The sequence below is a fragment of the Rhineura floridana genome, chromosome 3 (genome assembly GCF_030035675.1).
Source record: "Rhineura floridana isolate rRhiFlo1 chromosome 3, rRhiFlo1.hap2, whole genome shotgun sequence".
Lineage (NCBI taxonomy): Eukaryota > Metazoa > Chordata > Lepidosauria > Squamata > Rhineuridae > Rhineura > Rhineura floridana.
Window position 1 is genome coordinate 136,155,365 of NC_084482.1, and position 26,361 is coordinate 136,181,725.

General features: G+C 41.1%; 1 protein-coding gene across 5 annotated transcripts in view; it reads left to right on the top strand.

The window, feature by feature from the left end:
• Positions 1–25,978, top strand: part of IARS1 (isoleucyl-tRNA synthetase 1) — a 159,600-nt gene extending 133,622 nt beyond the window's left edge. For all 5 annotated transcript variants that reach the window (XM_061618077.1, XM_061618075.1, XM_061618079.1 and 2 more), the window contains 5 exons: positions 1,587–1,698; positions 3,525–3,650; positions 10,353–10,493; positions 11,700–11,852; positions 25,385–25,978. In XM_061618077.1, the coding sequence (XP_061474061.1) occupies positions 1,587–1,698; positions 3,525–3,650; positions 10,353–10,493; positions 11,700–11,852; positions 25,385–25,467 (615 nt within the window). In that variant the 3' untranslated portion in view covers positions 25,468–25,978. The remainder of the gene's footprint in view (positions 1–1,586; positions 1,699–3,524; positions 3,651–10,352; positions 10,494–11,699; positions 11,853–25,384) is intronic.
• Positions 25,979–26,361: the final 383 nt, after the last annotated feature.

A 26,361-nucleotide genomic window follows, 5' to 3' on the forward strand; every position in this document is an offset into this window, starting at 1 on the left:
TTAAAACATAGTAATTAAAAAAAACCCCACAAAATAAAAATCGGTAAAAGAGCATAACCCTTGCAGTTCGTTCCCAAAAGCCTGTCAAACTCTTCACCTGCCAATGAAAGAACAATAGGGAGGCGGCCAGTCTAACCTCCCTAGGAAGGGAGTTCCATAGCCTAGGGGCAGCCACTGAGAAGGCCCTCTCCTGTGTTCCCATTAGATGTGCCTGTGAGGATGGCGGGACCAAGACATGGGCCTTCCCTGATGATCTCAGAGTTCAGACAGGCTCATATGGGAAGACAGGGGAAGATGATTGATCTAAATGGAATAGATGAGTCCTGGAATGTTGCATATTTTCTTTCTATCAACGTAGTCAAAAGTTCATCTGTTGGTTAAGCTGGAATACTATCAGAGTGAAAATCTAAAATCCAAATTACTACCTTTTTAGAAAAGAAAGCAATATATCAAAAAGGTAAAAATTCTGAGACGATACAAATACTGATGCAAAGCAGTACTGGATGAATTCCTTTCAACCAGGGTTTTGGCCCTTAATTTGGGTATTGGGTATACTTGTGGCCTCTTTCTTCCTTTTCTTTTAATGGGGTGGGTTGTGTTAAACCTGCCTCTCTTTCTTATGGATAAGTTTATAGGTGTTCATTTTGTTCTGATTTTTATATTTGGTTTTAATGTTTGTATCATTTTGTAAGTTGCCTTGAGTCACTTCTCATTAAAAAAGCGACTAATAAATACTACTACCACTACCACTGCTACTACTACTACCTCCACTACCACCAATGATGATAGTAATTGAACCACAAAAATCCCAGCCATCTACCTTGTTTGGGGGCAAGTTTCCTCTCTCCCTTCAGCTCCTCATGCTCCATCCTGTATTGTTCAAGATGGGGTCCTGCTGAGTCTTTTGGTGGGAGGCTGCAGGGGGAGGTTGGGACAAAAAGCTTTCCTTCCATTTAGTTATCTCATCCAATTAATGAAAATTTTTCTATCAAATGATTCAAACTCAAATCCATTATCTCTGTGTTTTTCATCTTTACAGTGCAAGTATTCAGCAAAAAATTGCCCAGTCTTTGAAAGCATATATTTTTAGCAAAAATGTGCCCTACCACTTGCATGAAGGCTGTACATTTTTATGTGTGTTGCTTGGCATCTATACTATTTTAATATTTGCAATTAATTTATCCTTGAAACTTGACTGTTTCCTGGTGGCTAACGGGTAGTAAAAAGTATCCCCTAGTGGCCAGCACTGGCAGACCCAGAAAGGGATTACATTATCCTATCTGCATGTGCAGCTGTGGCTCCTTTCCTCTGATTGGGAACAGGGTGCTTTTTTTCTTCAATTTTTTGCAGCCTTGAATGTTAATTTGCTGTCTTACAAGTCACAAAGAGTGGATTTTTAATGTTACCAGAGTTTTTCTGCTAATATACTCCATGCTTTTTTATTATTTTGAGGCAATGTTAAAATTCAACAATTGTCACTATATTTCCTGCAGCATTTTCAAGTTGTAATCGTTCTGAGGGGAAATAGTTTGAGTGTCTCCTCTTAGAAGGTTAATTTTTAAAAATAGTAACTTTTGTTTGTTTAGCTAAAGGGATCAGAGCTGGAAATTACACTAGCCAAAGGTGCTCTAAATCATCGCATTGAGCCAGCATGTGCTTATGTCAATCTGAACATCTCTGTGAATGGTCAAGAGCAAAGTAAGAATTAATTAAACTATTTCTGAATGTTATTGTCATTGTCATATTTAAACCACTGCTATATTTTGGGGAAAGGCTCCTATGTGGCATGTTGGGAATTACTTCAGTTTGGTAACTATAACTTTCTGTACTACTTGTAAAATTCCTAAATATAATTTATACAGCTATAAGTTCAACTTGCTTATGGAAAATACAGTGTTCATATTACCTATGAGCCTGGAAGGAAAGTCATTAAACTCCATGTGGCATGTGTGTGTGTGTGTGTGTGTGTGTGTGTGTGTACACACAATTTATTTTATTTATCATTTCTTACATTTATAGAGTTGACCCGCAGCAAGTCCTCTGGGTGGCTCATGAAGGATTGTGCAGTAAATCTTGGGCTTTTCTGCAAGGCTAAAAAAAGATATGGTTAAAATCTGAAGTGGTGTGTGTGGCATTCTGAGTGCATAATTACTGAAAAATTGCTGCACACACAACAAATATTAAAACAAAGGAAATGCCACTCAGCATACCATTGATCTTTGCAAATCATCAGTGCAGGGGTACACTAATGCCCAACATATATGAACTGAATTTATGAATGGTTTGCTGTTGCAGCTCTTATTATGAACTATATTGAGAACTGTTTTTAAGGATTTTTTTGTTGTTATTTGGTTGTTATGCTGTTCATTATGTTGTCAGCTGCCCTGTGGCTTTTGGGCAAACAACATTACATTAATCTAAATAGTAATAATAGCAGCAGCAGCAGCCATAGATGGATCCTGGGGTTGATAAATAATCTGATGTACTAAGGCCTTTTAAATGTAATACCCAAACTGATCACTTTTAAAAAATAGTATGGCAAGGACCCAAAGAGCTACTTAGGTTCATGGAAAGGGTTTGAATATTCCTAATAAGGCTTCTTCCTTTTGAATGGTTGACCTCTGTACCAGATCAGAAGCTAGTTTTGAAAGCTATCTGTGTTTATCATGTGGCTTGATATGTGGAATAGAGAGCCCGATTCAAGAAAAGTAAGTTTCAACCTTCTTTGGTCCCATAGAATTAGTTTTACAGATGCTTGGATCCTTGCCTTTAAAAAAGATTTAAATGTTTCAAACTCACTATTATTTAAAATTGTTAGTCACTTTTCTTCACAAAAGTGAATGCAAAGCAACTTACAATCAATAAAAAGATTAAAACCAATATAAAAAACTAAAACAAATAACAGTGCATAAATATAAAATGTGGTGGAACGGCCAACCCCCTATTAGAGGCTACAACATCAAAAGCTCTCCAAAACTAAGAGCCGAATGCCTGGGAAAAGAGATTTGCCTGGCGCCTAAAGATAGATAATGATGGCACCAGCATGCCTTCCTGGGAAGAGCATTCCATGAATGGAGGGCCACCACCGAGAAGGCCCACCATGTTGCCACCATCTGCACCTCCCTCGCTTTAGTAATATATTAGGCATCTTAACCATTTGGATTGTTGGGGTTAGTTACTTAGTGTCAATTTTAAAGAAGGATTTTTAAAATGTTAACTGACCTAATTGAAATAAAGTTACAATAACTAATTCCTGGATGAGAGGAAATAATTGTTCTGTTCAAGTAAGTTGTTTGGTTTATGTGTTCACACAGTAGGTGTTTATTTACGGCAGAGGTGGGGAACCTTTTTCAGCCTGAGGATTCAATTCTCTTGTGGGAGCCACATGGCAGTGACAGGAGGCAAAAGTGGGTGCAGCAATAGATGTGCTTCTTCCCTTTGTATAGATTTTACAATATCTTGATAATCTATTAATAAAACAAAATTGGTTTCTTACAATTATTGCTTCCTTTTTGTCTCCTCAGATGGTACTGTGTTGCTAGAAAATCCCAAGGGAGATAATAAATTAGACTTCGTCAAACTTGTTAACACTATTTCATGCATTTATGGGCTTGAAAATTCAAAGCTAGTTATTTTCAATGGAAAAACAGGTGGGTAGTGGTTAAGTGCGATAGGGGCTCCAATGGTATGTTTGTGTGTGTGTGTGTAGTTGTAGCTGTAATAGTTTCCCAAAACACACATTTTTACAGAATAGGTGGCACTTTCTTTAAAATTACAATCTCCTTAGAAGTATGCCTAGACTTGGCCCTGTGTTTTACTAACTCTGTGACAAGAAGTCTATACACTGTTAAAACTGGTTATAAACAACTCCAAAATTGTATTTTAAAAAATCCTGCTGGAGGATGCTTCTATGGTAAATTTGCTAAATTTCATATGGAATGTTCAGAAGACTACTCTTGGCTCTTTATTTGGCTAGCAAATTTGCAGAACAAATTGTCATAGCATTTCAAATTGGAATATATACAGTTTGGAATATATACTGTTTGCAAGTTAATGCAGTCATAAGGCTGTTTCTCTGCTTTTGCCACTTTGAAGTGTATTGTCATATGGACATTTGAAGAGAGCTTTTGAACTGCCCAGAGAGCTTTGGCTATGGGGCGGTATACAAATGTAAATATGCTGCTGCTGCTGCTGCTGCTGCTGCTGGTGAGGGCCTCCTGCAGATACCATCTTATCAGGAGGTTTGTTCTGTACAATGTAGGAAATGGACCTTTAGTGTGGCGGCACCTACCCTGTGGAATTCCCTCCCCTTGAATATTAGGTAGGCGCCATCTCTTCTATCTTTTCGGTGCCTTTTGAAGACTTTCCTCTTTCAACAAGCCTTTTAAGTTGAGACCTATCCCAGTCTGCATCTGTGTCAGAATTGTTTAATATGTTTTTTAATAATTTTTTTTACCCTTTTTAAGGTTGTTTTTTAATTGTTTTTAATGCTGTTTTGTATTAATGTATTTTAAGATCTGTTTTTATGAAGTTTTAAAGTTTTTTTGGTGCTTTGCTTGCCACCCTGGGCAGCAACAACAACAACAACAACAACAACAACAACAACAACAACAACAATAATAATAATAATAATAATAAATCTCCAAGCTTGTATATGCAGAATAATTTGGTTAAAATACACTTTAGGTTTTAACTTGTTCCTCTCTTAAATAATGAAAACAGGTAGACCACACTTTTGACCTATAAAATTTCCCAGCAACAATAAATGGAACATGACTGATGCAGTAAAAACTAACCAAAAATATGAGTAAAACCTCAAACTATTTTCATATTGTGTTGGATGGCACTTGTTCACCTTTTAAAAAAGGGAAAAATGCTGATCTTAAAGCAACACTGGGCATCATATGGGCAGCATATAAATCTTAAGGATGTTTTATGAGTGCCTTGTTGCTGGCATCCTAACAAACTTTTTCAAAAAGAAATGTTTGAGAAATTGAAATGTAATATTCACTTCTAGTTCTTTGTCTTAAACAAGCTGCCTATATCATTTAAAGGGCTTCATGCACATTTATATAGTATAGTATACATAACATATGAGTCATGTAACATTTTGCAGTTTTATACTGTTCACACACAGTTTTCTCATACACTTGGTTGCTTTTACCGTGGATATAAAAAAGGGAAGAAATCAGCAGTTAATTAGCGGTGAGCCAGAGTGAGGAGAGCTATTTACACAAATTTTCTCTCCTGTTAAAAAAAAAGTGCTTCCCTTCTCAGTGATATTTGTAGGTGGCCTGTTTTTTATGATTGTTTGGAGAGAAGGCATCTCTCATGCCTCTTTTAAGTGTTTGTAGGTGTAAATGTTTTAGGTGGTTTTCATTTGCTTTTAAACATGTCAAATATGTGTTTATTTTATTTTAAATAGTACCATTTTGATATTTGGTGCCTGGACTCCTTTGGGAGGAAAGGCAGGATACAAATTTAATAAATAAATACATAAATCCAGGCAGGCCATCTCTCTTTGCATCTGTAGAAGACAAAAGGAAGTACTTCTTTACTCAGCGCATAGTTAAACTATGGAATTTGCTCCCACAAGATGCAGTAATGGCCACCAGCTTGGATGGCTTTAAAAGAAGATTAGACAAATTCATGGAGGACAGGGCTATCAATGACTACTAGCTGTGATGGCTGTGCTCTGCCACCCTAGTCAGAGGCAGCATGCTTCTGAAAACCAGTTGCCGGAAGCCTAAGGAGGGGAGAGTGTTCTTGCACTCGGGTCCTGCTTGCGGGCTTCCCCCAGGCACCTGGTTGGCCACTGTGAGAATAGGATGCTGGACTAGATGGGCCACTGGCCTGATCCAGCAGACTCTTCTTATGTTCTTACTCTGTTGTGACCTGTTCACAGACCCATTTGGCTTCAGCTTTTGCACCATTTTCCCCTTCAAATTGGCCTTTCTAGCTATAATAACATCAAGTAGCCAATCAGATTTGCCTATGCGATAACAGAAAAAGCTAACTCACTGAAAGCAATGCTTAGTTTTGTTTTGACATAGTTCTATCAGCTGTGCAAATACCTGCCCAAATTTTAGATATTACCTCAATACTTAACTTTAGTAAATAAAACTACATTGCAGTCTGCATTAAATGTTGGCAGTTTTAGCATACGTACGTACACTGTAAATATAGGGCTCAGGTAATGTGACAGTTTATTTTTTTATTTATTACATTTATATACTGCCCCGTAGCTGAAGCTCTCTGGGCGATTAACAGCAATACATTTATTTAGTAGATTTATTTAACTTTTTCCCCCTGCTGTTAATATCCTAACCTTGTAAGAGAAAGTTATATATAAAAAAGATAAGATGACCAGGTAACACAAAAATGATTTTCATTTTTGCTTTATTAATTAAAGCAATTTCTTGTTTGCCTGTATCATCTTGAGCTGTATTGCTCTCTGCTGTGTTAAGATGCATAGTGCTATTATCTTTGTAATAAAACCCCCCACAGAAAACCCTCACACGAGCAATGTGCTCATCAAGCCACATGAGCACAAAGCAATACAGCTGAATCTGCTGTATCATCACTTAGTGATGAGGGTCATTGGGAAGGATAATCTTGGTCCACTCAGCATTTTGAGCTGAATATTCAGCTATATCACCTTTACTGAAAATTGAGTTAATATTCTAAATCATGTATCAGCTTATATGGTTTTGCTTGGCTGTAGCAAAGAGAGGCAGACTATTTGCATATCTTAGAATATGATTTTTTTATTTAAAAGTGTAGGCAAAGACATTTTGCTCCTCATAATTCTACAGAGCTATAGAAAGATATTTAATAACTCAGAAAGAATGCAACCCCATCAAGTACAGGCAATATCCAATTTACTGAACTTGGAAACTAAGGTTGTCACACATAGGAGGGCCAGGATCTCTTCTCAATCATCCCAGAGTATAGGATATGTAATAATGTGCTCAAGTTATAGGAAGCCACATTTTGGCTGAACATCAGGAAAAATGTCCTAATTGTTAGAGCGGAAGACAAATGGAACCAATTACCTGGGCTGTCCAACATTGGAGGCATTCAGGAGGCAGCTGGACAGCCACCTGATGAGTGTGCTTTAAGTTGGATTCCTGCATTGAGCAGGGGGTTGGACTTGATAGCCTTATAGGCCCCTTCCACTTCTACTATTCTATGGTTCTATGACCTATAGGGCTTCTGTCTTACCAAGATTCAGCTTCACCTTAACTTCCTTAGTCAGCCCATTACGAACTGCAGACATTTGTCCAAGACTTGCATGGCCTCACCTGATTCAGATATTACAGAGAAGTAAAGCTGAGCATCGTCAGCATTATGGTGACACCTTTCTGCAAATCGCCTAATGACCACTCCCAGTGGCTTCAAGTAGAGGTTAAAAAGTATTGGGAACAAGATGGGACCCTGAGGGACCCCATAACACAGCGAGTCGACAGACTATCACCCAAAGCCACTCACTGTGAACAGTCCTACAGAAAGGAGCGGAAACACTGGAGTACAGTGCCACCAGTTCCCATCTCACAGAGCTGGTCCAGGAAGAAACCATGGTCAATTGTGTTTCAAGCCACTGAGAGATCAAGTAACAACAGGGTCACACTTCCTCTGTTCATCTTGTGGTAAAGGTCATCCATCAGGGCAATCAAGGTTGATTTGGTCCTTAAGCAAGACCTAAAATCAAGATAATTGGTCTCTTCCAAGAATGTCTTTAGTTGCACTTCCACTACAATCACCTTGCCTAGAAAAGGTGTATTAGCGACTGACTGATAATTGTCTAGGAGTTTGATCTAAAGTTGTCGTCTTTAGGAATGGTCATTATAATGACCTCTTTTTAAAAGACAAATATCACTCCTTCTCTTAATGAAACATTCATTAGTGTCTAAACCCACACAGTGAAACCTCCTCCACTAGTTTTAATCACCCTAGAAAAGTAAGGGTTGAGAGTGTATGTGAACAAATGCATACTACGAGGCATCTTATCCATGTCCTCGGGCTGCATCAACTGAAACTGATCCCATAGAACTTGGTTAGATGAAGTATTGTACATTTCATCTGTATTTGCTATAATAACAGCATCGAGGTCACTGTGAAGTTGAGAGATTTTATCCTCGGAAGTGTCTTGCAAACAGGTCACAGTGGGTAACCAAAGTACTTACTGCTTCATTGATTGAGCCTGATGTAAAAGACCTCAGACAACCTTGAAAACATCTGCTAGAGAGCTACTCAAGGATGCAGTGGTGGCAGTGAAATGTACCTTCCCTTCCCACACCACCATGCAGTAGACACAATTATGCGTATGTGTATTCAATCAGCATTCCTCTGAGACTTGTGCCATTTCCACTGTCCGACCTGTTTCATAGCCCTTCGTTTCCTGGAATGACCGCAACAGCCCTGCTAGAACAGATCAAAACCCTATCTAGTCCAGCATCCTGGTTCCTACAGTACCCAGCCCAAGGTGGGTATGAGTGCAGTAGGCCTCCCCATCCCAGTGATGTACTGCCTCTGATCCTGTAGATAGCATGCAGCCAACATGAATAATGTCTGCCCTACACCAATGCTGCATACAGTTCTGACCTCTATCTTTCCCTTGCCAATTTGCCCAACTTGTCAAACCCTGCCCAGACTTAAAGCTGTGTCTCCATTAATAATTTCTATCCTCCATAACCATCTTTGGTAGAAAAAATTACTACCAATCTGCTATCTGGAAGTCAAATGTACCCTCAAAAGCCATGCAAAATAAATAACTGATAGAAGTTACTAAGCATGATTCCATTTGAAGATTAAAAAATCATGCCTTTTATTGAGACCTAAGGTTACTAGATAGATTTCTTTTGGAATGATCACAACATCATGGATGGTTCAGCTTCCAAACAATCTCCTTGCTTAAATGACCATATTTGAAAAATCCCACTATTGGTTCATGCATTTTGAGTGTATTTGGCCATAATTGTCCACACCACTTTTAGTTTTATTATAATAAAGAATGATCTCAAGCTTGGAATTCTGGTCTGAGGCCTACATCAGTATGCATTGCTGCATAACTATGCACTGAAGAAAGGACAATTGCTGTCCTTTTTTTCATACACTGGGTCAACGACTTCTTCAAGATATCCACTATGACCCCGATGTCTCATTCTTGGTCAGACTCCACCAGTTCAGACTCCATTAGCATATATGTGAAATTAGGATTTGTTGCCCCAGTTGAACTGCATTTGCAATTTTACTGCTCATTCACCCAATTTAGAGATATGCTTTTGGAGTTCCTCACATTCCCACTTTGTGTTAGCCACCCTGAGCAATTTGGTATCATCATGTTTGCTGCTCTGGACTCCCTTGGGAGATAGGGCAGGATATAAATTTAATAATGAGTTAAATAAGCAAACCTGACTATCTCACTGCTCACCCCTAACTACTATTATGAACAAGATTAAAAACATACGTCCAAGTTGTTTCTTGTCCTTATGGATCAGTAACTGATCCAGCTTACTCAGGAGTCTTTGGTGAGAAAACCTGTTTAAAAGTCTTAAGTACACAATGTCAACAGGATCACCTCTGTCTATATGCTTGTTGCCACTCTAAAAGGTTAGTGAGATAAGACTTACCCTTGCAGAACAAGACAGGATGAGAACCTTGCCAGCCTGGTAACTTAAAGAATGGGCCCTGACTTTGCAATGTGGGAGGGTCAGGGCCAGGTGGCAGTTTCAATCAAGTGGGTCAAAGGATGGTTTCTAATCTTATTTTTTCTTATGCTCAGAGGGGCTTCATTTGCAGAAGCTAAGTGATGCTGGTACTGTCCTCCTGGTTCAGGCCATGTGGTGCCAATGTGTCCAGAGAGTATATCCAAAGGTTCTCCTTTTTAGTCAATGCTGCTGGATCTGTTGGCATCTCTATAGCTGTTACGGAAAAGTCCAACAGGCTGTGACCCTCAGTGTTGAAATGTTTTGCAACTGGTTGCTCCACTTTTTTTGTTAAGATTGCTGATTTGTGGTTTCTGAAGCGTGTGCGTAGGTCAGTTGTGGTTTTTCCTACATATTGGATATATGCCACGAATCACGGAAGGGGAGCGCCGGGGTCTGGGGCAGGCTTGTGCCCAAGGGCCCCAGTATGTCTGGGGCCAGCCCTGATTTCCTGATGTACACTGAACTATAAATATTCACAGTGCAAACCTTCACTGCATATGTTTCCAGCTTAAAGATGAATATCTGAAAACTGCGTCCTGAAAATGAAAGCATGCTTCCTGAAAGCAGCAGACCCATATCAAGTGATAACGGGGAGAGTGCTGTATGATTGTTCACTTATAACAATCTTATTTTTCTTTTCAGAACTGAAAAACCAAACTGACTTGCTGAGTCTCAATGGAAAGATGCTTCACATAACTGCGGGGTCAGTGCCAGCCCTAAACAGTCTTGATGGCTTCCTCTGTCAGTATATCAATTTACAACTAGTGAATGCAAAACCACAAGGTAATTTTCCTAATCATATGACACAAGATCAAATTATTTATTGCAATTTAAATCTTGGGCCTTGTTTGAAATCTAGCCAAGTGCGTGGCTGCCTTGGGCATGGTTTCCTGTTTCCAGTTGCTGTGGTTATATATGACCCACGTTCATATGATTAAACAGGCACAGGCACATTCTTCCTGCCCCCGCCCCAAACAGTGATATCATAAAGGACTCAGTGTGTAGCAGTTTCTCTTGAGGGCATAATATTGGAGAGAAAGTAGAGAAGAAGTGATATCGGGAAGGGAAGGCAATAGTAAGTAGGAGCCTGGGATTTCCATAAGACACACAAAACCAAGAGTAAATAATATCTGGATTTGACGATATGGTTGACAAGACCAGCTGCTACTCAAGAAGTATTTGTTTGACACTCTCATGGCATGTACGCATAAACTACTCATGTCTTAAGCAGGTTGAGTTATAAATTTGATCTTGTTTACCCAAATTCTGTAGGTGTTCTAAATTTGTCCTAGGCAAAGGGAACTGTATCTTATATAATAATAATAATAATAATAATAAAATTTTATTTTTAGGCCGCCTATCTGGCCGAATGAACGGCCACTCTAGGCGGCGTACATAATTAAAAATACAACATATAATACAGTTTTAACATATAAAACAATTATAATCCACCAACCTACATCTATACACTGTAAACTAAAATTATCTAGGAGACGTGTATGCCCGCTGAAACAACCAAGTTTTCAATCCTTGGCGGAAACCTACCAGGGAGGGGGCATGGCGAAGGTCGTATGGCAGAGAGTTCCAGAGGGTGGGGGCCACAACTGAGAATGCCCTCTCTCTGGTCCGCACCAGACTAGCTGTCTTAACTGGTGGGACCGAGAGAAGGTCTTGTGAGGCAGATCATATAGTTTTAAACATATGCTATATATTATAGATTATATATACTTGTTTTAATACCAGGCAGTTAACTTCTAGCCATGCTCACGGTGTGGAATAATGAATGAAAGTGCAATCCTATACATGCCTGCTCAAAAGCCATTGAGTTTAATGGGACTTACTCCTAAGTAAGTGGATCTAGGAGTACAGCGTGAGGCTGACATCAAAATTTTATAAGGGTACAGGAGAAATGTGTGCCTGTGGGATACAAAGTAAACTTTTGTGTGTGTCTTTGCTCTGTTGAGAATCATAATAACTTGTTTTCTACAGAGTGTCTGAATGGACTACTGGGAACTCTTCTAATGGAAAACCCTGTTGGTCAGAATGGACTCGCATATCAAGGGCTTCTACATGAAGCAGGAAAAGTGTTTGGACTTAGAAGCAGGCGGCTAAAATTGTTCCTGGATGAAGCGCTAACAGAGGGTGAGCATAGAGAGTTGTCCTTATGGAAAGCAGGTTAACATTGTTTCATAGTACTCTTAGCTTCTATTATTTTATTTTTAAATTCTTAGATATTTTTAACAAAATATGTGTTACAAACACAGAAAACCTGGCATGACAGAAAGAGAGCTGAACTAGAACCCTTTCCCATGACATGCATTACCAATGTACAGGGAATGATTTTGTCTGGAGCATTCAATCATGTGAGCTGCCCACCTAGAATCTCAAATGATACTGTCTGTACACATGTTTTACTCATGCTGGCCTAGTTTACATTGGGGTGATAAACCAATCTGTAAAGGTAAAATATATTGCATTGCATGTCTGTCCTCCCCAGCATCTTATGCTTTTGGTAAAACACTTCTGTTTAGGATATTTTTGTTTGAGTCTGTTGTCATTACAAAATTAAGAACTAAAAATACAACAGGTGTTAGAGGTTCCTGTAAGTTTTTCATACAACCCTAGTGTTATTATGGACTGTTTTCTCAAAGTGGCTACCGTATGCTGATTTAATTTTCAACACGTAAAGCATTTGAAACTGAAACACTTGCTCTCATTAAACTTAAAGCATTTGAGAAATACATGAAGAAAAACAACCACTTGTGTAGATGGAAAATGAGGCACTGCTTGAAATATTGATAACTTGAAAAAAGGAGGAATTGAATCTTGCATTTTATTGTTAGAGCAAAGTTTATTTTCAGCTTCTGTCAATATTACAGGGCAGAAAAAAGTTGTTATTGTACATGTTCCATGTAGATTGTCTAACAACTATCTCAGTAAAATAACTGACAAAGTAAGATGTACAATAATTAGATATTGACTGCTTGCAGTATCTCTCATTCAAGAAAAGATCTTACTTTGTTTTCTACTACTTCAGTTACTTTTGTTAAAATTACATGTCACTTAGCTCAGTCTGGGATCTTCAACTTGGTTGATCAGACATAAACATTACATGAGACACTTTTTAAAGTGTGCTGTACTTTTAGTAACAAACTCTTTAAAAAGCTAAAAGATGGTTGGCTTATCTGCAAGATCTATTGATTTAGTATATTGATGTGTGTGACCTGACTTTGTTAAGGATATTAAAATCTAGCATTAAATTGGCAGTGTTTATTTTCAGAAAGCAGCCAATGATCTTGTTTACACAGTGTGGCAAGTGACACTATGGCTTAGGTTTGTTCTTGGCTGCAGCTCATGGTTAGGGAGGACAGAACTTAACCATAAACCCAGATTCGGTTTAGCTCAGCATGGCACAGGAGTAAAAAAAATAGCAGGGAGGATTAAATTGGCTGTGAGCTCATCTCTGGGAGTCTGCATGTTCATGTCATAGTTTGGCTTACCATTTTGTGTGAATCAGGCCAGTGTCATACATAACTTGTCACTTATTTAATTTGTATCATTTATTTAAAGATTCCTATTTTTTCATGAAACATTTTGTAGTGAACTAGGATGTACCCTTTAGAAACTTTTTGACAAATAAAATGTAGGAAAACAAATTGTGGCTGCCTTAAAATAGTGTTTATGGATAAAATGGAATGGCAGAGGATTTGGAGCAGTCATTCACAAAGGTGGTCGCAGATGGGCACTGGTTACAATTATAGATTTAAGTCTGGTAACTGCTGGAATGAAATGTTACTTCCCCTTTTTCTTGTATGCCGGGCATAGTACTGTGCAGTCACAGAGTACTTGAGGTCAGGACGAGCTGTTGTCTTGCTTTATGTTGAGCTTTTCATAAAGTCAGGCAGCTTGAATCTTGCCCTTTTTGACATTTAGGATCTGGCAGAAATGAAGAGAGAGTGAGACTGTTCATGCAACATGGCAATTATAGTGAATGTGCATGGATAAAGATTGTGCTTATTGATCCTGCTGCTATCCAGTATGCATTCAATAGACTTTGTGAACAGACCCTATATGTGTAATCTGGGATTCTATTTTTTTGAATGTGCAGGGGCTTTTGAAGTGCATAGTTTAAGGGTTGGAGCAGTAATCTTGACCACCTCTATCTATGTCTTCACCATACACACCATTGTGTGCTTGTCATTTTGCTCTAAGGCATTGGGGAGGGTGGATTAGCAAGCAAGATTCCTGCTGCTTGTGCTTCCAGCATGAAGTGAGACTTTCCCTGCCCCCCCCACATTCTTAGAGAATATTAGAGAATTCAAGGGACTTCTGTCCTAATTGTAGCCAGTCAGTCTTGCACACCCTCATCTCTTTGGCAATCTTTTCATAGTATCAGCATTTTTAGTTAACAGTTTGAGTTTGACAGGAGATTTGCAACAATTGCAGCATCATAGTTAATGAAACAGCATATCTCCTGAAAGTTGCATTGCAAAATAGTTCCCCCGTGGGGGTGGTGAATGAGTAATATGTAAAATTCAGATTCTTATCAGAACTGCTTGGTTCCACTGACAGATTTTAATTTAAAATTTTTTTTTGCTGATTTACACAGAGATATAAATTGTCCAATTCAGCTGAGAAGCAATGATGCCTTATCTATCTTGGCATACGATTTATGGTAAATTAATAAATATCTGCATGCCAAATAAGTAATAGGGGGGAGATATGGACTTCTATAGGTAGAGAGGAAAGTGCAGGATAGCATACATTTATCAGCTCAAAAATGTAAATGCTCATGTTATTCATGTGGTAGTTTAGTTGTGTGAATCTTCTATTACAGTTAAGTGGGAGATTTCTAATTCTCTGAACATGATACTCAGTCTAGAGGCAAGTTTAACACATGATAAATTTTATCTAGTATAAACTCTATTTGGTAGGACACAGCTTACTCTTAATTGGCACAAGGCTAGCAAATAATTTTTTCAAAAACAATAAAATCATAAAGAAGAAAGTGGCTCCACTAGTTTCTAGTGCCAGAAAGAGAGGGAGGTATCCATCTGTCGGTGTAGTAATTAAGAGGTCCAGGTTCAGTCTTGTGGCCCTTATCAAGACATCCTGACAAAAGCTCCTAGCAACTTCATCAACATCTGTAGGAAGATTTCCTTCACCTGTGGAAAACTTGGTGATGTTTGGAGGGCTAGGTTTTCCTGGCTGTAGCATGCAAGTTGGATCTATATGTAACAAAATAAACCCAATATGCTCTTCACAACAACTTTCTTTCTATATTGCTGTTATGATAACAGAAGAAAAAATGATGTAATTTATCTGTTTTATAGAGATTCAGTGTCTACTCAGGATGACATAACTCATTAAAGCATGGTGAAATAAACATCAGGAAGGACAGCTTTGATTTATGAAGCAATTACACATGTATCGCAGTGCAAATTATTTGTGGCTAAGATTTATTTTCTTGCATACTGGCATATTGCTAACTACAATCTTTAAATAAATAAATAAATTCAAAGGCCGGTTTTATGTTTTTACCTGCGGTAACTTTTAGCTGATTTTTATCAGTCAAAGAAGAGGCCATTTAAAGCTATTTGCATAATACAAATGGCAAAACATATGCTGCTCCGCTCGCCCACGCGCAGCCTGGACGGGCCGAGCATAATTGCGGCTGGGGGCAATGCCACAGTCTCCATGTTTAAGGTGGGAAACGTCGCGTGTCGCACATAATATGCGTGTGCGGCGTGGGAGAGGCGGAGCGCCAGGAGCTTATTAAAGCCCACACTGCCCCTCCTCTTTCTCCTCTTGGTGCGCAACTTTTGAGTTTGGATGCAGCGGTGGTGAGGCTTTGGAGTGCGGCTTGGTTTTCAGCAGTGACGCTTGTCACGCAGCAAGGCCTTGTGGCAGCGGTGATCCTTTCACTGCAGCTAGGCTTTTCTTGTGGCGGCGGCAACCCTCCCTTGCCTTCTCTGTGGCGGCGGCAACCCTCAGAGCTTTTGGGAGTGGTGGCGGTGGTGGCGGCAGCTAAGTGGGCCTCATTTGTGAGGCCGGTGTTTTGTTTGCTCCCCCTGAGGTGGGGGCCGGTGCCGCACTCAAGCGGCACCAGAGTTAAGCAAATACATGCGGTGATGTGACAGTCCTCGGAAGCAGGTGATCTACGGCTCGAAGGGGGGGTTGAGGCAGGCTGGAGTAATGCCCCCCTCGGCGGTGACAGCGTGTAGGGCTGTTTTGGCGTGACACTGCACGTGAGGCGGGGCCCTCAGCAACGGGGTGCAGGCATAGCCCACCCCCAGCAAGTGGCGGCTTTTGGGGTGGTGGTGCTGTGGCCTTTTAGGTGGTGGGCCTGACACACCTGTTGTGGTGCAGGCTTTTATTAGGCTCCCAACCCAGTGAGTGGTTGATTAACGGGGATAGCAATTAGGCCTCTTGGGCTGCTGGCCTGGCACCCCCTTTTTTCTGGCTTAAGTTCCCTCTAAGAACTCTCCCCCCTGGTATAGCCCACACACAGTGTTCTTATTAAGTGGTGGGGATATAGGGGAGGGATTGACTACCCCTGCGGGTGGTCCGGCCTGCCCCCCCACATATATACACAGGTTGGTTCCTAATCCTGGTTTATATTAGATTTGAGGTACTTCATTGTATTTATTGCAGGGTGGCTGCATTGGGGGGGGTGGAGCCCTTTGGTAAGGTTTATGACTTCGTGCTAGGCCCAGGCATATATTACGCACAACTTCTTGTTAGGCCCTGGCATATATGAGGTTTGAGGTAATTAATTCTATGATTATTATAGTACATTGTGGTCTATTGGTGGGGCCTGGTGAGCTTTTCTGGCCTTTGGGCCTTTCATATTTGGGTAATAATGGTGTGCAGAGATAACAGTTTGCTAGAAAATGTCTAAATTGCTGTATCTTAAGGGACAGAGATCCTTTTGCATCCAGGTGTCAATTTCAAGTTACTTGTTAACTCTGAGACAGAAGAGGCATTTATCTGAATTTGATTATATTTAATGGAACTGCATGCAAACTTCTGCAAGGAATAGGAGGTCTAGCAGGTGATAATGTGGCTTGATTGGAGGATAGGAATAAAAAGCAAAGCCAATTTGCCTAATAGGCTCTTATCCTCATTTTACAGGATCTTAGACTTTTATTGACACAGGGGATGCCTTTTAAGGTCCAGGCAGAATCTTCACCCCTTCCTGAGGATTTTACAACCACAACAACAAACCCTTCTTGGTTAGGATTTCCGATATCATCTACCTGAAATTACATATGGCATGCATCTTTTGCATTGGCACATCTATTTTGATATCCACAATGAGTAATCTGCTATAGTGCGGCCACATAGTGGTGACAGCAACACATCCTCAGCGTCTGTTGCTCTAGGAATTATATCATTTATGGGAAATCGATATGGCCTGCTAATTTTGCATTTTGAACATCTATTCTGATAGAGGTTTGAAAACCCACAAGGAGGAAGCCACTGCAGTGGGCTAAATATGGGGATAGCAACATATCCTCAGTATCTGTGCTTTAAGGGAACTGGGTGAGCTGCAATGAAATGGTGGCTGGTAAAGTGTACTTACGCATGAATTATTTCCTGTCTTTCTTGACAGAAGGATATGTGAAACAGTAAGATGTGAGGCCAGTGGCCCTCAAAGTGATAAGAAGAAGCACCCAGCAGAAACTGCTCAGGGAAAGTGTCCCTCCTCTGTTAAGCTGGAGGTACTATGGATCTTGCTTGCAGACTGCCCAGTTTCTGGGGAGGCTCACTTTGGTTATGGCCCGCAATCTTAAAATTGTCTTGGGCATGGACGCAATGGTCCAGAGAAAGATGGATAAAGACGTACAATTGGGCAGGGTTCTTGGCCCCTTCCCATCATCCCCTACCTCTGCTTTCAGGATGCCCCCCCGGTATAGGGCCCAAAGTGGCATTCACCACCTGTCATACCCATGTGATCAGTCAGTAATGGCTTCATACCAGATAGTCAATGCACGGTGCGCTATACTTCACTTAACATGGTGCGCGCCTGTGGCAGAGGTACCTTATGGGAAAGTGTGACATCCAATCTGTCTTTCATCTCCTGCTGTTACACGTGGGGATTTTGGGCCACTGGGGTTTTCCCTTTCGGTCAGTTCTATGTGGCAGAGCATTACCTATGGGCTGCTCTACTTCTCGCATGAAGCGCTTCAGCTCCTTCCTGGAAGGGGCAGTCAGAGGACGAGAGGGCCCATAAGCAGTGGGGCATGATCTGCATGATTTGCTGTTCATGGGTAGGGCAGATTTTTGGGTGCATGTTAGCACCTGATGTCACAGTTTATAGAATGGCTTTGTACCTGGGGGTTTCCTTAGCAGCTGGGAAAATGGAGGATCCTGCCCTGGTGTTAACCTTCCTGGGCACCAGGATTGACTCTGGGGGCCTGGTGCCCAGGGCTGTAGGCTGCCCGAGGAATAGCTTGAACTGTTGCAGATCATGATCCTGGAGTTTTCAGAGGCCAGGAAAGGATTTCCTTTCTGTTCTCCAGGTATTGTGGGTCTTTACGGTGGGTTTATGAAGCCATGGTAGGGCTTTCGCAGCCTTACCACAGGTTCAGGATTACGGCTGCCTTATGCACCAACCTGGTTGTGTGGCCCTCTTTCCTGCGGAGCTTCAATGGTGTTTCATTTTGGAAGAAGGACCGACTCCAGGAGTTAGAACTGGAAGTCCATTGGATGCATTGGGGTATTTGGTTTTGGAGTTGTTTTGGGACTTCTGGATGCAATGGTTGCTGATTGCAGGCCTGGATTCAGGAGAAGTTAACTAGGGATTTTACCTTTCATTAATCTCTTCCAGTGTGTTGGAATTCGACTTATGGGCAGAGAGGCTTCAGAACTCTCCTGTCCATTTTGGCGCGATAACATGGCCATGGGCCAGGTTTGTAACTTCCCTATATTTAGGAACACTAGGGTTGTGGCCATTGTCTGTTCCTTTGTTCTCCAGGGCCCATGTTTTAATATTCTGTTCTGGGGCATGGTACATGCAGGGTATTGACAATAGTGTTATTGATGCACTGTCATGGAATCAGTTACACATTGGGAGATTGGGGAGCAGAGTCAGAGATGGCTATAAGCCTGTCTGTTGCCCCAGCATGCTCAGCAGCTATCAGAAGGCAGGAAGGGATTCCCAGGAGTTCACGGCCGGCAAGGGCTATGCGAAGGTGTTGCCTATTCCTGTGAATCACGTGCTGGAATTCCTCATGGATGGTAGGAGTGGATACCCGTCTGCACTGGGCTACGAGGTAAGCTGGCTGGGCTGTCCTTTAGGGCCAAGGCAGGGGGCTTTCAGGACTACTCGGGCAACTTGGGTTATGTCATTTGCTGGCTGGCTGGGCTGGGAACCACCCACATACCCCTGATCATCACCCCCCTTTCAACTGACCAGCCTGGGATTATTAGTCAGGGGGGTGCCCTGTAGTCATCACCTTTCAAAGCTAGCCTCATGTGCCTTCTGACCATAGCTGTGGTACGAGGGTCATGCCATCATTTTATCCTGCCCCAGGTCTGGACATCTGCCCTGTGAGTGTGTTACAAGGTTTTTGGATACCTAAGGCTCCAGGCCTGTTTGTCTGATAGGTAGGAGGAGAGATCTCCCTCACAAAGTTTTGGTTTAGCGCCGTAAGGCCTGGGAGTGGACCCCATAGGGGTTTGGGACCTGCTGCTCTGGAATTCAAGTTGCCTACACGGCAGTGGTGATACCTACCTGGCACAGTGTATCTTGGGTTGTGAACGCAGATGCAGACCATCGGAAGGTGTAATTGTGGGGCGTATGGAATACATTAACACCGGGAGCGAGCCTGGAGGTCCAGGACCCAACTGTTCACAATTGTTTCTGTTTTGGCAGGTTGCTGGATGGGGACGGAGCAGATGCGCAGCCTACTCTGCAGCCCTGGCATGATCTTATGGGCTCGCCTTGTGGCGGCACGCTCACGTTGATTCACAGTTGGGCCCCAGACGGGGGCCACGGTTTGGTGGCTGGGTCAACAGAGTATGCACTGGGATGGGCTCCGACCCACATTGTTCCAGCATGGTTCAGGGTGGACGGTTCCACATGTGGTGGTCATTCCCCTGGGTGGGAATGACCTCGGTTACTTGAGGCAAGGCCCTCAGTAGGCAGGCATGTGAGGACATGCAGTTTGTGAAGCAAGGATGGTCCCTGGTTGTCTGCTGTGGTCAGACATGCTTCCATGTTCCTCTGGGTGGGAATGACCTCGGTTACTTAAGGGCAAGGTCCTCCGTTGATGGGCATGTGTAGACATGTAGTTGATAAGGCGAAGTTGGCCTTTGGTACGTCTGCTGTGGTCAAACATCCAAAGGGGATAGATCAGGCATGAAAGAAGGTCAGTTGGCAGATTCTGTTGGCACTTCTGGAGCATGGAGGTTCGCTATCCCGCATCCCCACAAACTGCATTCGAGGGTTGAGCTTTATAGGGCCGATGGCGTTCACCTGTTGGATGCAGGGAACATTTTCTTGGGAGACCTGCAGAGATGTCTGCGAGAGGTGCTTCTCAGCAGTAGGGTAAAGGGGGACTAAATATAGATTTGTCCCCCTTTTGTGGTGGGAAGGTGCGGGAAGGGAAATAGGTAAGGACAGCTAGGTGGCCACCTTAGGCATCTTTGGAGGTGATTGGCGGTTCCAGAGGCCTGTCTCTCAGGGCTTTACGGCTCGAGGGCAGGATATGGGCTGCTTTTGGGGCCAACTTACCTCATCCACCCAGAGTTGTACAGCCCTGGGGGTGGTGACGTAGGAAGGCCCCCCTGCTCACCTACAATGTGTGGCCGGGGTAAGGGGTAAGCAGATGGGCTTGCCCTTGCCCCAGCAGGAGCTGGTCACCCAAGAGCTGTATGGCAAGCTGCTTGCTTATAGACAGTTCCCGCATCTAGGTTTCCCCTCTGCAGGTCACTTGAAAAAGGGTTTTGTTATAGTTTAATAAAGTGGCCCTTTGTTCAACCCAAACTGCTGTGTCTGTGTCTGTGTCTTATTTTGCCCCTCAGTCGCAATAAAACTTCAAGTAAATTATTTGAAGACAATTGAAATGGCATATTGTTTTACTTTTTGCCATGACCCATGTTGTGATTATTAGAATTTTTGACTGCAAAACTGAGATGAGCTTTAGTTATTCAGAGTAAAAGCTCTAAAGGTTTGGAACCTAGATATCTGTCCATGTTCCCCTCATTAGTCATGCCCATTGCACGAGAGCCAGGAAAGACGGCCTGTTGCAAGTGCCTACTATATCTGAAGCCTGATTGGTGAATACTCACAACAGAGTATTCTTTTCTGTCATGGACCCCAGACTGTCCTCCCCTGTGAGATAAGATCAGCCCATTCTCTTCCCATTTTTAGATTGCTGCTGAAGACCCATCTTTTTATACAAGCATTTGGCTAAATTCCTACCCCTTTGTCTGATGTTTTTAAGGATTTTAAGGTTTATGGATTTGTTTGTGTACGGCTCTTCATATGTTGTTTTGTATTTTTAAATTTCTGTATAATTTTCTGTATGCTTGTACTTTTAAATCTCAGGACCTGTATTCTGGGTGAGAGGTGGACAACAAAATTATTATTATTATTATGGGCCCTATATAAAGGATTAAATTTCATCTGTCACTTAATTTGTTAGGTAAATGAGCAAGCTAGTGCTAAATTATGGCTGGACCTTAAATTCATTGAGGGTGCAATCCTACAGCTGTCCAAAGGCCTCCCTGCTGATGCACTTGCAATAATGGAAGTCTCAGCATGTCCACAGAAAACTCCAGTGGCACAGAAGTTCTGCTGGTAATGTTCTGTTGGCCCAAAACAGTGCATGTTGTAAATGGACAATTGCCAAGAGAGCCTCATATTTGACTTCAAAAGAGGAGACTTTCCCAAAAATGATGGGATTGGTAAAACGCAAGTTGAAAGGAAACATGACTAGTATCAAATCTCTACATAATGCTTGGAGGTTGTTTATTTATTTATCTGTTAAATTTATATCCCTCTTTTCCTCCCTGAAGGAGCCTAGGGTGGCAAACAAAAATACTAAAAGCACTCTAAAACATCTTTAAACAAAACATTGTTTAAAACATATTAAAACAAAACATCATTTAAAACATGTTAAGACATAAAAACAACTTTAAAAAAAAACTTTAAAAATCTTAAAAAGCAATTCCAACGCAGAAGCAAACTGGGATAATATCTCTACTTAAGGAAGATCTTCAGTAGGCACTGAAAAGATAAGAGAGATGGTGCTTGTCTAATATTTAAGGGGAGGGAATTCCAAAGAGTAGGTGCCACAGTACTAAAGGTCTGCTTCCTATGTTATGCGGAATGGACTTCCTGATAAAATGGTATCTGCAGGAGGCCCTCACCTGCAGAGTGCAGTGATTGACTGGGTATATAAGGGGTAAGATGATCTTTCAGGTTGTTACCACAATAACAGGAAGTCAGATAGAATGTGTACCACAGATCAGGAATGGTATCACCAGAGCCAAGATAATATCTGCACGGTTAACAAACTCAAAGCTATTGAAGACAAGAAAATGGAAGGCTTGCCCAAATGAGGAGAACAAAAGGGAACACAAACATTGGGAAAAGAAATGTCAGGAGCAGAGAAGGGATCATGTATATGAGCAAACTAATATTTCTGCTTGCCCAACGGAATGATCTCCCTCTCCTCCCCCCACGGCCTGTTCTAGGGTTTCTTCTGACTCTCCAGAGCAGATTTGGGGACGGCACAGGGGACACACTGGGGGAGGAGAGGAGAGGGGGAGGTCCTACAGAGCTAGCAGGAATCCATATGCTGGCTTCCTCTGGCACAAGTTATATACAGCCATAGTGTCTCTACCTTGAAGCCTAGCAACATTATTTGGGAAAATAGCAATATCATTCAGCCTATTCACTTCACCTTCCTCTTTCAACAAGGCTTTAAGTAGAGACCTTATCCCAGTCTGCATCTGTGTTGGAATTGCTTCTTAATATATTTTTAAACCTTCTTTTTAAAAATGTTTTTAAGGGTTTAAAAAAAAATGTTTTAAAAGACGTTTTGTTTTAATGCTGTTAATGGTTGTTGTTAACGGACGGGAATGGGACATTTTCAATCAGGCAACTATAAAATATTTTATACAGGAAATGAAATTAAGAAGAAACGGGGTTGCTTTAATAGTGAGAAGTGATGTAGCAAAAGCAGTTAGGAGCTATAATGCAAGGTCTGAGTGATGTCAATAAGATTTAACGGGAAATCCATTAACATAACCATCATCCAAGTCTATGCTCCAACAAAAAGGGTAAAACAAGAGCCGTATTCCAAAAGATTAGAGAAATAAAAGGGAAATTTAAACCAAGAGTAGGGATGTTGAATAATCAACAGGGGAGCACACTGACTGACCAAGATGAAATAAAAGGAAGATGAAAGCAATACACTGAAGAACTCTATAAAAGAGATGCAAGGATGACAGATTCATTCACGGAGGAACTGTATGTTGAAGAACCAAAAATTGTAGAATGTGAGGTGAAAGCTGCTCTTAAAATATTTGGAAGAAACAAATCACCAAGAAGAGATGGCATACCAATAGAGTTGCTACAAGCTGCTGAGACTGAATCTGTCCACATTTTGACAAAATTTTGTCAACAAATATGGAATAGAAAACAATGGCCCACAGACTGGAAGTGTTCAATATACATCTCAATTCCGAAGAAAGGGGATCCCAGGGAATGCAGTAATTATCGAACTATTACCTTAATATCCTATGCAAGTAAAGTAATGCTCAAGATTCTATAGCAAAGGCTCTTACCATATATGGAGCGAGAAATGCCACACGTCCAGGCTGGATTTAGAAAGGGAAAAGGTACCAGAGATCATATCGCAAACATACGTTGGATAATGGAATGTACCAAGTAATTTCAGAAGAAAATCACCCTGTTCTTATAGATTACAGCAAAGCCTTTGACTGTGTACATCATGAAAAACTATGGAATGCTGTAAAAGAAATGAGGGTCCCACAGCATCTGATTGTCCTGATGCGCAACCTATACCCTGGACAAGAGGCTACTGTCAGGACAGAATATGGAGAAACCGATTGGTTTCCCATCTGAAAAGGTGTGAGACAGGGGTGTATTTTATCACTCTTTGTTTAATCTCTACGCAGAACTTATATATCATACGGAAAGTGGGATTGGACCAAGATGAAGGGGGTGTGAAAATTGGAGGGAGAAATATCAATAATTTAAGATATGCAGATGATACCATGCTGCTAGCAGAAACCAGAAATGATTTGAAATGAATGCTGATGAAGGTAAAGTAAAGAGGATATTGAACTTGTCAAGGATTATCAGTATCTTGGCACAGTTATTAACCAAAATTGAGACAATAGTCAAGAAATCAAAAGAAGGCTAGGACTAGGGAGGGCATCTATGAGAGAACTAGAAAAGGTCCTCAAATGCAAAGATGTATCACTGAACACTAAAGTCAGGATCATTCAGACCATGGTATTCCTGATCTCTATGTATAGATATGAAAGTTGGACAGTGAAAAAAGCGGATAAGAGAAAAATCAACTTTGAAATGTAGTGTTAGAGGAGAGCTTGCGCATACCTTGGACTGAGAAAAAGACAAATAATTGGGTGTTAGAACAGATTAAACAGAACTATCACTAGAAGCTAAAATGATGAAATTGAGGTTATCATACTTTGGACACATAATGAGAAGACATGATTCACTAGAAAAGACAATAATGCTGGGAAAAACAGAAGGGAGTAGAAAAAGAGGAAGACCAAACAAGAGATGGATTGATTCCATCAAGGAAAGCCACAGACCTGAACTTACAAGATCTGAACAGGGTGGTTTATAACAGATGCTATTGGAGGTCGCTGATTCCTAGGGTCGCCATAAGTCGTAATTGACTTGAAGGCATATAACAGTTGTTTTTTAAGTCTGTTTTTATGATGTTTTAAAGTGTTTTAAAATGGTAAACCACCTCTGAATACTGCTTACCATGAAAACTCTATTCATAGGGTCACCATAAGTCGGAATCAAGTTGAAGGCAGTCCAAAGTGTTTTTAGAGCTTTTGTTTGCTGCCCTGGGCTACTACTGAGAGAAGGGGTGGGATATAAATCAATCAATCAATCAAATAAATAAATAAATAAATAAATAAATCCCTTCTCTTCAGAGGTTACCAGTGTTGGAAGCAGGCTCAGTGTTTCAACTCATATGCCATTCGGGTGAACATTTATTAGGCCTATAACTCATCCACTTGGATGCACTGCTCCCTGTCTGGGTTGATTAAGAAAATAGTTATTACTATTACTATTGCTAGTAATACAAAAATCTGAATCTTTAAAAAGTGTGTATGTACAGAAACTGTCTTAGTTGCCCTGTATGATGGTGTTCATCTTATAGCTGGCTAGGGTAGCATGTGTCCTTTTTATGTTGTTGTAGTTTGAGCACTTACTGTTCTTTTATCTTCTGATGTATTTTAAATTTGGTAGTATATGCTTTTAAAAAATGGCAAGTCGCTTTAAGACAATTTAAGTGACAAAAATATAATAATAGTTACATATGATGGATTCTTTTATGTACTGTGCATGTTATGACCTACCCTGGGACTATTTTATGGTGAAGGGTAGGATACAAAATTTAAATGTTCAATATTCTCTTCTCTTTCAGAGATTACAAAGGATACCTCCATGAAGACTTTAAATATGAAGACAGTGTATGTTCATGTTACACCAACAACAGCTGAATATTGAGCGTTCCATTTTCATGAATGCTGCAATTTGAACTTTTTTTCATGGAGAAATCTGAATTGTAGTTGGGATGTATTGACCAAGAATTCCCAAATAGTGTAGGATATTCTGAACAACAGCAGTCCTACATGGAATGTGTTTCTATCAGTGTATGTGTAATATGCTGCTTTAGGTTAAAATGTAGTGAATTTTCATTATGTTGTAAGATGATGTAAAAGCTATGCAGAGTAATACCCAGTCTCAAATGCACAGAAGGATCTATGCAGTGGCCTGAAATAAACTGAGCTGAGTACTTCAGTATTGCTGTTCTATCTGTCCTTTATGGAGAGACCATCTTCAGTTTTTCTAATGTTACTGTTTCCACATCATTCATAATATGTTATGTTGGCTTTAACCCTAATTTAAGAAGAGTAACCTGTGTATTCAGCAATGCTGTTAAGCTATTCATGAAGTATGTATTGACAAACTTCCTGTAATGTCCATGATTTTGAACAATAAATTCTTTTATCTAGAAGGCGGTGTTACTTGATTTAATGACAACTTCGACACACACCACACCACACCACACCCCTTCATATATCTGAGAGAGAGGTTATTGTTGGAGGTCCATGAAACCAAGACCTCTGCAGCAGAAATAGCCCCACTGAATGCCACATCTGGCTGTTGGTAGGGGTGGAGAGCCTGCAGGTGGAAAGGACAGAGCCTGCATGCCAGCCTTGAAGGGTCTGATGGGCTGTAATTATGGGGAGGAGAGGCAGCTATGAGAGGAGGGGAGGCAGGTGGGGAGAAGATAAAGGAGAGGGAGAGCAAGGGTGGGAGGAAGGAGGTTGGGGGAAAGCAGACAGCAGCAAGAAGGAGATGAGGAGAAGCAGCAGATATGATCTGGGCCTCTTCCCT